General features: G+C 37.7%; 2 protein-coding genes across 2 annotated transcripts; both read left to right on the top strand.

Annotated features, from left to right (window-relative positions):
- The first annotated feature begins 50 nt into the window (after nucleotides 1-50).
- Nucleotides 51-3,990, top strand: LOC111281012 (BTB/POZ domain-containing protein At3g22104-like). Its single transcript, XM_022868572.2, has 3 exons — nucleotides 51-1,309; nucleotides 1,919-3,019; nucleotides 3,390-3,990. The coding sequence occupies exons 1-3, from the start codon at nucleotides 1,247-1,249 to the stop codon at nucleotides 3,834-3,836; spliced, it is 1,611 nt and encodes a 536-aa protein (XP_022724307.1). The 5' UTR covers nucleotides 51-1,246; the 3' UTR covers nucleotides 3,837-3,990.
- Nucleotides 3,991-5,913: 1,923 nt separating this feature from the next.
- On the top strand, nucleotides 5,914-10,811 carry LOC111281007 (uncharacterized). Its single transcript, XM_022868567.2, has 3 exons — nucleotides 5,914-6,109; nucleotides 6,442-6,610; nucleotides 6,917-10,811. Exons 1-3 carry the CDS (start codon nucleotides 5,996-5,998, stop codon nucleotides 10,567-10,569), a joined length of 3,936 nt encoding a protein of 1,311 aa, XP_022724302.2. The 5' UTR covers nucleotides 5,914-5,995; the 3' UTR covers nucleotides 10,570-10,811.
- Nucleotides 10,812-10,832: the final 21 nt, after the last annotated feature.

A 10,832-nucleotide genomic window follows, 5' to 3' on the forward strand; every position in this document is an offset into this window, starting at 1 on the left:
GATGAGCTAAGGCGCCATATGGTTATTATATCCATTAAAATAGATGATATATGAACTGTTATCCAATGCGAATGAAGTATATAAATGCTCATTAGTTATCAGGACTCTCTGTCGCAACTAGTGGGCTCCTAGTTTTGCCCTTCTTTTTCCCGTTGCTTTTCTTCTTAAAAAAAAATAATTTCTTTGACTGGGCCATAACAATATCTTATATTTTATGCCTCTACAAAAATCCAATACTTGCTCAGCTTCTCTATTTCATTTCTTTTTAAGTGGCGTACAGATTCAGCCTCCACCAAGAGGTTTCTCTCTTGCTCTCTCTGGCTCAATAGAAACTGGCGCCACGAGTAACGGAGTCAATAGGCATCAACGCATGCAAAAGAAAAAAATAAATAAAAAAGGAAGCGCTCGAACGATGTGCATCATAGAAAAATAAATTGTTTTAGAAGTACTATTTTCTAGAATGACTTTTCCAATTATGTATTTCAGCTACTAAATATTTTAGTTTGAGAATGTGAAAGCCCAGCCTTCCTTCCTCTTTGACGATTTCAACTTCCTTTTCTTGTGGAAACTAATTTGATGTCCAATTTTCAATGTAAACTACATGAAACAACATCACCAAGCAAAATCAAACCCACTGGCTATTTCTACTTAAAACTTTACTTAAATTTTCATTGGTTTGATATCCACAAAATTTTTTCCATATACTAATGATAATGATGTGATTTAGACTAAAAAACATTAAAAATTTTAAATTTAAGTCATCTTAAGATTAAAACATGCGTTTTTTCATCATGGTTGTCGGATTTGATACCTTTTTTAAGGGTGTGAATTCGCCACCAACAAGCGTGTATTTGGTAGATGAGAAGGAACAATGTGGGTGTCCCCATTGCAATATGTAGCAACTGTAAAGTTCCATTGTTTTCAAAAATGCCTCGTTGCTTCTTATTCCCTCCCCTCCTTTCTATATCTACATCTACTCTCTACTAACAAACCTTGTCTTGTCTCTTATGCTCAGTTGTCCATTGACCAACCAACATCGCACCAGCTTCTTCATACAAGCAACTTTTCTACTGTGTTTCTCTCCCTTCTCTCTTTGCATCACTCTTCATGTCCTTTATTCTTCTTTTCTGGCTCAATCCCAAAAAGTGTATCCCCTTTTTGAACGCGGCACCTTTCATTTTCTAAGCTCTATTAACCTCTTTTGCCCTGGTGGGGTTTTCAGTTTTCATCTTAGTTTATCTCAACAATGCAAGTCTGCTGTGATCTTGAAGTGGATGTCAACGGTGAAGAGATTTTCAAGGTAGACAAGGTAATAATACTCTTACTGTTTACCATTCAATCCTTTTTGTCAGTAACATGCATAGTTTGATCTTTATTATGGGGATTTAATGCTATATTTACTATTGTAGTTTGTTCACTTCACTTGAAACTTGGCAAATGTTTTTCTGTTTTTGGAGGTTGGATCTTTAATCCCATGTCGTTTTCACCCCCGCTGGCATGCTTATCTCATTCTTGTTTCAGCCTCTATGATCATTAGTACTCAGTTGAAATCAATGTGTTGCTACTTTCTGTACTCCTTTTTATGCGTCTTTTCGATTCTTCTGGTATCTGTAATCTATTCTTTAATCAAGGATCTTGGCCCTTCCACTAGATTACAGAAGAAACAGGACCACTCTTAAATTTATGGTTGACAGAAACTTCCCATCACAATTTCCTAAGAACGCAAGAAACTGGACCACTCTTAAATTCATTATCTTGTATGGGTTTAATTGATACATTTAATTCATTTTTAGCTTTTTGTTGAGTTGGTAACCGCTTCACTTTTTGGTGTAAAATGAACTAAATGTCATAAAATGTTTCTTCCTTTCACTATACTATTAGATGCTATAATTCCTCTTCAATTTGTCTTATAATGCAGAGAACTCTTGCATCTTACTCTGGTATATTCAGCAAATTGTTTGGTAATTTGATGGATGATACCAGGAACCTGAAATTGGTATTTCATGACTTTCCTGGGGGAGCTGAGGGTTTTGAACTCGTGGCAAGGTTTTGCTATAACAAGGGAAGAACTGAGATAACTCCCGCCAATATAGTCCTACTAAATTGCGCTGCACAATTTATGGAGATGGAGAGTGATGGCCTCAGGGCCAGCTTGTTAAACCAAACAAAAAATTCACTTGATGGTATCAGCTTCTGGACCTGGTCTGAGCTCCTTTTAGCTTTGAAAGAGTGCCAAGATTTGCTTTATTTCTCAAATACTTCGGTAATACTTGATAAGGTCCTGGATTGTGTTATAGGAAGGCTTACCTCTCCTATTGTTGCAAGCCCATACACATCTTCCTCAGAGAACTCCAGTTTCCAGTGTTCCTCTGATACAAGGAGCAGCTATAGTATTAGAAACAATTTCTCTCAACTATCTTGGTGGTTTGAGGATCTTCTGTTTTTGAATATTGATTTCATTGACAAGGTAATAAACATGATGATATGCCAACATTTTGATAATGCTACAATTAGTAAGTTCCTCTTCTGTTATCAAAGATCGAGATTTCTTAGTGCCACCCCAACTGAGAAGTGCAAAATCACAGAGGTCATAATCAATCTGCTTTCTTTACTTGATAGGAGCTCCCTTTCTTGCAAGCTCTTATTTGATATATTTCGAGTGGCTTCAAGCTTGAAAATTAGCAAAAATTGCAAATCCATTTTGGAAAGTCATATTGGTTCACAACTGGATCAAGCAACTATAGATTTTCTGCTAGTCCCATCCCCACGCGGGAAAGATTATATGTATGATGTGAATCTGGTACTGAGGCTTGTAAAGGCATTTTGCAATGAAGGAAGTTGTTGTTTATCCCCAGTGCGATTAAGAAAAGTTGCTAGCTTAGTTGACTCATACCTTGTGGAAGCGGCAGCGGATTACCACCTGAACCCTTCAAAGTTTGCAGCATTAGTCATGCTGCTGCCAGATTCTGCAAGAGAATCCCATGATAGGCTTTTTCAAGCCATGGACATTTATCTAGAGGTATTGCTATGAACTTATAGATATTTACCCTTGTTATAAATGCAATTAATTGCTTTGCTCAAAATTTAGAGCAAACCTGATTCTCATTCTATCTTAAGAATTGAAGTATTGATAACGGTAGTCTACTCTTTATGTAATGTAATGGCAATAGTAAGTGGCAGGCCTTTTGCTAGGGCTTAATCACTTCAGGTTCCCAAATTTAGGTAAATTCATTGAATATACAAATGAAAAGGGCAAAACTGATGTTATAGCCAGCCCTCTACATGCTAATTCTATTTGATTGTTCTTACTGGAATGATATCACTTTTTGGTTATTAGGATCAATTGTAATCCAAAAACTCAATTTTTTTCTTGGCTGATGGAATTTCAGGTTCATGGTAGACTACGTGAAGCAGAGAAAATGAGAATCTGTAGTGCACTTAACTATGCAAAGCTTTCAATAGATGCATTGAGACACTTAGCTCGGAACTCGAAATTTCCATCAAGAATAGCTATACAAGCTTTCATTAATCAGCAGTCCAAGCTTGAAAATTTACCTGTGGGCAAAAAACATTTTGAAACCTTTAGTGGTTCCATCTCTGCTGAGGAAAGTATCAATGAGAAAGAAAATTCTGATCAAAACCTTCTGTATGCAAAAAGTGTCAACCTTCCTAGGAAAGCCGAGCAACTTGATGCACAGCTGCAAGGAATGCAATGTAGAATAACAGAACTGGAGAAGTTCTGTGGGATAATGCACACTCAGATTGGAAGTATACCAGGAACAAGATTATCCAGTCTTGGTAATAATGCTAGATTCTTACCAAAACTATGTTCTTGAAGATAGCCTTGCCTCCAAGGTCAATTTGGTTTTTCCCCTACATTCTATTTGAAAACATTTGTATAGTATGAAGCAAATTAATGTAAATGCAAATTAGTTTTGTTTCGAATTTTGTAAAGAACGATCAAGAGTGGGAAACTTTGGTTTTACTTCATTCTCCTCTGGTTTTACTTCATTCTCGAATAACTGTAGAAGCATGAGTAGGTATCTGATTTGCATACTGATCCAATAAAAACATACTGATGGAAGGATGAGGATCTTTACTGCATTTGTACTTTATGATCTTCTCTTAGCATCGTTTCCTAAGGTTTGGGTTTTACTTGGAACTGTGTTCTTTTGACATGATGAAAATGAAATACAGAAAGAAGTAAAAAAAGTTCAAGTTCCAAACTGATGACCAAGAACAGTTTGTTGAATGTCAAAGAAATGTGATGAAAAAAGCAGTCATTGTAGAACACTAATCACTTTACCATTGGTTTTTCCAAGAAAGGCTACTGCATCAGGTGGAAAATTGCTGCCAGCTTGTGGCAAAGCAAAGCATTTCCATTGCAATTTCCAACTGCTTTCATCGAAGTTTAGTTGTCCTAGTTATTCAATATGACTTATCAAGCTGGTATGAAGGCAAGAATTATTGAACTTACATCATCATCTAATTGGGACAAGAAAATAACTGTGGAACAAATTAAAAGTACAAGAGACAATTCCAGCATCTATGTCCTTTCTTAACCCAGGACTCCCAGCCAAGGCAGCCTGCGAACTATGTGGCGAAGAGCACGGTGGTTGCGGGGCTCACTACACGAATGTTTGCAAATTGCTCAAAAATTTAAGGCACCATTTGTTAATGTAAAAGAAAAATGACAGTCCTAGGAGATATTGCAATAGGTTGTAGATATTTCACCTTGACCTAAAGCCTTGAGAGTTCCAAGTTTCAATAATATGGTGCTGTCTTTTCCTTGGAGAATGAGAATTAAATAATGAACTAATGATTAACGATGAACAAGGACATCAAATGACGGACAAATTGCATGCACTCCCATGAAAAAGAACAATGTCATGTTTTCTTTGGAACCATGGTTTTGTGTGAGCCATAAATGCATTGGCCAACATCCTTGAAAGAGCCATTACTACTTTCATCGCAATCGCGAACAACTTTGGTTATAGTGATTTTTTTTAGTCAACCAATTTGTGGGATGCTGGGATCATTAATGAATTGCCAAGCCAAGACCAAAGCCTTCTCTCGAGGTGTTAAAATTTCTTACATTTTATAATCTATAGTCAAAGCAGGGGTGAAAAAGATAAAAAAAATTAAAAATTGTTTTGAAATTATAATATTTAATTTGGTTTGAATCGATTTTTTTTTATTTGGTTTGAATTAAAGTAAGATATTAAATATTATATTAAGTTCATATCAAATTTTGAATCATGATATGAAAAATTGAAAAAAAATTAAATTATATATTTTTATTAGATTGTATATATATTTTAAATTTTTATAAAATAACATAATTATTTTATATATAAATCTATTTAAATATATTAAAATTTTTATTAAAATAATATATAAAAAATAAAAAATAAAAAATTTAAAATTTAAAAACTAATAAACTGAATTGATAGAATTCGATTCAAATTAAATCAATTTAAAAAAAATTTAATTCAAATTCGAATCAAATTTAAAAAATTTATAATATTATATATTATCCAAAAAATTGAAATCTAATCTAATTTGATCTAAATCGTTTTCCCCCAATTGAACTGCGCCAAGGAAAAGAAAAGGGCGAACAACCAAGGTAAATTTTGGGTTTTTCTGATGGGCTCAAAGAGTAACCAAGGCTTAAGCAATATGGGCTCATTTGGGCACTTTGTTCACGTTGATAGATTACAGCAAAGGGCTTAATGGACTATGGTTAGCTCATATTGGCCTGCTACACTGGTGATTTATCATACGCAATAGTTTGGTTTGGGATTATATTTCTTTTGATTTGGGCTATACCCTTGCAGCCAAATCAGAAACGACGCCGTTTCGGGTTCTCAGGGACCGATATACGTCTTCATCTTCCTCATCGATACTTTTTCTAAACAATACAGACTACAATTTTTGCTTCCTCTCTCTGCAACAAATCTACTAAAAAAAATCGAAAATAAAGGAAAATAAGGAGATGTTGGAGAAGATCGGATTGCCGGCAAAACCATCGGTGAGAGGGAATAATTGGGTGGTTGATGCTTCACAATGTCAAGGATGTTCCTCTCAGTTCACCTTCATCAATCGCAAGGTTTTGTTCTTGATCCCTTGATCTTTCTAAGGGATTCCTACATTTTCTTCTCTCTAATTCAATACCCATATCTCAAAATTTGTTATTTTTATTTTCCAAATTTGTGGGTTGGTTCTAATTTTACTTGAATTTTATTATTTTAGACTTCTAGAATTTCTCTGATATAGAATGATTGTATTGGAATTTGAGATTCTTATTGATGCTCTATTATAGATAAAATTGAATTTGAGTCTGATTAGGATCCTACTTTTAGAAAGCAAGATGTGTGAGCTTTTTTCTTTTTGGTGATAATTGTTGTAGTTATTGATGTTATTTTTACTATGGATTATCAGCATCACTGCCGAAGGTGTGGGGGCCTGTTTTGCGGTACTTGTACACAGCAAAGAATGGTTTTGCGTGGACAGGGTGATTCACCTGTGCGTATTTGTGAACCTTGTAAAACACTAGAAGAGGCCGCACGATTTGAGTTGCGCCATGGGTACAAAAGTAGAGCTGGGAGAGGTATCAATATTTTTTCTTGGTTATTGCCTAAAGGATTCATTTTTAACTGTGTAGTGCACTTAGTCACTGATACTATTGTCTTACTTTGTTTTCATTTTGTATATATGGGTTGGTATTAGAAAGATGAGTTTCAGGTTTATTTGGTGTCCTCCTTGTATAACTAATTTATGGTCGCATTAAATTAAAATTTGTATACATAAGTTTGTATAAGGTTCACTTGTTTGTTTGCTCATGTATGTCAGTTATCACTATGAAACAACAGGGGATTTTACCCTCAATATTAAATGGCTTAGCCGCTTTTTGCAGGTAGTTTGAAACCAGCTGCAAGGGATGAGGATGATATGTTGAACCAGATTCTAGGTGCTGACAGAAATGAATCCTCTTCATTAGGAGTAGCTTCCAACAATGACATGACTCCTAGTGTTCGAAGGGCAACTAGCAGTGCTTCGTGCTCCAATCTTCAAGTAGGTTCCAATCATGATGGGGGTGGAGAAATACTTAGAAGTCAGTCTGTTGATCAGCGTATGCAGAATGATATGGTATTGTCCAGTCCTGAGGAATTGCGCCAGCAAGCATTGATTGAAAAAGGGAAGTATAAAATTCTAAAAGGAGAAGGGAAACCTGAGGAAGCTCTAAGAGCCTTTAAGAGAGGCAAGGAGCTAGAGAGGCAGGCCGAGTCTTTGGAGATATATATAAGAAAAAACCGTAAAAAAAGTTTGCCATCTGGCAATATGTCGGAGATCCAGAACAAAGATGCCCCTAAAGAATCTGGCAGAAAAAATAAGGTCCCTCATCAAGTGGGTAAGGATGACCTGGCTGCTGAACTCAGGGACTTGGGGTGGTCTGATATGGATCTACATGATGACAATAAAAGATCCGCAAGTCTGAGTTTGGAGGGTGAACTCTCTTCCCTTCTAGGAGAAATGCCAAAGAAGGTTAACAGTCATGACACTGACAAGACCCAGGTTATTGTCATTAAGAAAAAGGCTCTTATGTTGAAGCGTGAAGGGAAGCTTGCCGAAGCAAAGGAAGAACTGAAGAGGGCTAAAGTCTTAGAGAAGCAACTCGAAGAACAAGAACTATTGGCTGGAGCTGAACATTCTGATGATGAGCTATCTGCAATAATCTATAGCATGGACAATGATAAACAAGATGAAATGTTAATTCAATATGAGCATACACAAGGCTTTGACTTTGATCAACTTGTAGTAACTGCTGATGATCTTGTTATTGATAGTAATTTTGAAGTAACTGATAAGGATATGGAGGATCCGGAAATAGCTGCTGCTCTGAAATCACTAGGTTGGACTGAGGATTCTAATCCTACTGAAGATGTTATGGCTCAGTCTGCACCTCTTAACAGGGAGGCACTATTAAGTGAAATTCTTTCATTAAAAAGAGAGGCTCTTAGTCAAAAGCGGGCAGGTAACGTGGCGGAGGCAATGGCTCAGTTAAAGAAGGCAAAAGTACTTGAGAAGGATCTTGAAAGCTTCAATTCTCAGCTGGAGAATTTGACAGTTAATCTAAATGGACCAACTCCTCACTCTGCTGATATATCAGTGAAGTCAGTTAAGTTGGGTGATGACAATGTTAATGCTATGAAAGATGTGGATCTGAAACCTGCACCAAAGAGTAGATTGATGATTCAGAAAGAGCTTCTTGGTTTGAAGAAGAAAGCCCTTGCCTTGAGAAGGGAAGGAAGATTGGATGAAGCAGAGGAAGAATTGAAGAAAGGCAAGATTCTTGAGCGCCAGCTTGAAGAAATGGAGAATACTTCCAACATGAAGGCTGCACAGGTAACCATTGGCAGTAAGGGGAAGGATTTGACAGACAAGCATCCTAGTGTATCAGAAAACCTGCCGGTTGAAGGAGATGTTACAGATCAAGACATGCACGATCCAACATATCTTTCAATCCTGAGGAACTTAGATTGGAATGACAATGATGATGAGCTTTCGAACTCTTTGATGAAACATTCTAAACCAAAAGATTCTGAGCAAATTGTTGAATCTTCTTTGACTCATTCCCCTCCTAAAATCCCAGCCAAGGCATCAAGAAGAACTAAAGCTGAAATACAGAGGGAGCTATTAGGCTTGAAAAGGAAAGCTCTTTCTCTGAGGCGCCAAGGAAATACTGATGAGGCAGAGGAAGTTCTGGAAACAGCAAAAGCATTGGAGACTGAGATGGCAGAAATGGAGGCGCCAAAGAAAGTGGTTGAATCAAAGTGGCCAAACGAAAAAGCCACTGTAGCTCCCCTCAAAGGTGATGGGGAAGAAGCAGATGAAGAGAATGTTACAGAGAATGATATGACTTATCCAGCTATGCTCTCAATGCTAAAGAATTTGGGTTGGAAGGATGAAGAACTTGAACCTGTAACCATGCAAGAAAAGCACTCTAAAAATCTTGCCCCTGAGCCTTTACATTCTGGCCATCCACACGTCACTCAAATCTCTTCAGGCATTTCAGCTTCACCACCAAGAAGTAAAGGTGAAATCCAAAGAGAACTTCTGGGTTTGAAAAGAAAGGCTCTTGCCCTTAGAAGAAATGGGCAAGCCGAAGAGGCTGAGGACTTGTTGCAAAGGGCAAAGGTACTGGAAGCCGAAGTGGCAGAATTGGAAGATCCGAAAGGGGAGCTTGTGCTTGATTCGTCCAAGGACAATAAATCTGTGAACTTTGACTCATTTACTAACCATGAGAGGCAAGGGAATTTGAAAAATGAAGTGATAGTAAAGAAAGGGCCAGTTGCAGTAAAGGTGGGACCAAGTGAAACAGTCGTACAATCATCGATGGGTTTAGGAAGAATGGGGAGTGATACAGATAATCCTACCCTGTGGACTTCCGATCTATTATTTCCTGCATCCTCCAGGCCACTAGAAGACAAGCAACACTCGTTGGAAAAGTTGGATCTCTCTGCTGCAATGGGACTTCAAGGTGGTGAGGGAGAAGTTGAGACTACCAGTTTCATCCCTCCACCTGACCAGTCTGCAAACATAGTGGATTTGTTGACTGGTGATTACCTGTCGAGTTCACAGATACCTGTGAAATTGGAAGAGAAAGGTGATCTTGGATCCAACTTCTCTTCTCTTGCTAGACCCAATGTTCAGTTGGCATGCCAAGAAGATCTTAGAACCAAGGTTGAAAATACCATCGGAAAAAGTAGAGTGGTTAATGGAGAGCAGAAGTCACATGCACTTGGTGTGAGTTCAGTTCAGGGATTTACTTCTCAGAACAACCAAGATTCACTTAGGCAAGCAGTTTTGTCTCACAAGAAGAAGGCACTTGCTTTGAAGAGAGATGGAAAATTGGCAGAAGCTCGAGAAGAGCTTCAGCAGGCAAAGCTGTTGGAGAAGAACCTGAAAGAAGATGGCACTCCGCCAAAACCTGGTGCAGATGATGTGTCAATATCTGCATGCACTGTTCCCTCTGATGCACCAAAAGGGCAGGATGCATCAAGTTTGGCTCCGAGACCACTGTCTGCGCGTGATCGCTTCAAGTTGCAACAGGAATCCCTCAGTCATAAGCGCCAGGCTTTGAAGCTGCGAAGAGAAGGTCGGATGCAAGAAGCAGAGGCTGAGTTTGAAATAGCTAAGTCTCTTGAGGCCCAGTTGGAAGAGTTGGCTACTCATGATTCAACAAAAACTCCTAGCATTGGCGAATTACGAGTAGATGATGTAGTTGTTGAAGATTTTCTCGATCCTCAACTTTTGTCTGCCCTGAAAGCAATTGGATTGGATGATTCTAGTGTTTTAGCTCGTGGCCCAGAAAGACCAGAAGTCGTTAAGCCCAATGCTGCCAAAGGAAAAGATGTTGACCAAGAGAGAATCCAATTGGAAGAGCGGATTAAGGCAGAAAAGGTCAAGGCAGTAAACTTGAAAAGGTCAGGCAAACAAGCTGAGGCTATGGATGCACTTCGGAGGGCGAAAATGCTGGAGAAAAAGCTGAATTCCTTGTCTTCATGATAATAACTCGTATAAAATTCCATTTTCAGCTCGGAAAAGGATTGAGGTATATGGTATTTGAGATCACCTTGTGAATTAACTTGAACGCAAAATAGTTAAAATGATTTATTTTAATCTCAACGGTGTATGCTAAATTTTCATTGTCGATTCTTAGATGGAAAATGTATCTTCATCGATGTAAAAAAAGGATGAACATGTTGATTTATGATTGGATCTGTTCATTTGTTACTGTTTCTGTTAAATATATTCTTGTTTTCTCTGTA

This window comes from Durio zibethinus, chromosome 28, assembly GCF_047325235.1.
Source record: "Durio zibethinus cultivar Kanyao isolate XHJ-2024 chromosome 28, ASM4732523v1, whole genome shotgun sequence".
Taxonomy (NCBI): domain Eukaryota; kingdom Viridiplantae; phylum Streptophyta; class Magnoliopsida; order Malvales; family Malvaceae; genus Durio; species Durio zibethinus.

Excerpts from the sequence above, each read along its gene's own strand:
- LOC111281007 (XM_022868567.2), top strand. The coding sequence starts at position 5,996 with ATGTTGGAGAAGATCGGATTGCCGGCAAAACCATCGGTGAGAGGGAAT. Across the intron at positions 6,110-6,441 it reads TCACCTTCATCAATCGCAAG|CATCACTGCCGAAGGTGTGG; the intron begins GTTTTGTTCTTG and ends ATGGATTATCAG. Across the intron at positions 6,611-6,916 it reads CAAAAGTAGAGCTGGGAGAG|GTAGTTTGAAACCAGCTGCA; the intron begins GTATCAATATTT and ends CGCTTTTTGCAG.
- LOC111281012 (XM_022868572.2), top strand. The coding sequence starts at position 1,247 with ATGCAAGTCTGCTGTGATCTTGAAGTGGATGTCAACGGTGAAGAGATT. Across the intron at positions 1,310-1,918 it reads AGATTTTCAAGGTAGACAAG|AGAACTCTTGCATCTTACTC; the intron begins GTAATAATACTC and ends CTTATAATGCAG. Across the intron at positions 3,020-3,389 it reads CCATGGACATTTATCTAGAG|GTTCATGGTAGACTACGTGA; the intron begins GTATTGCTATGA and ends ATGGAATTTCAG.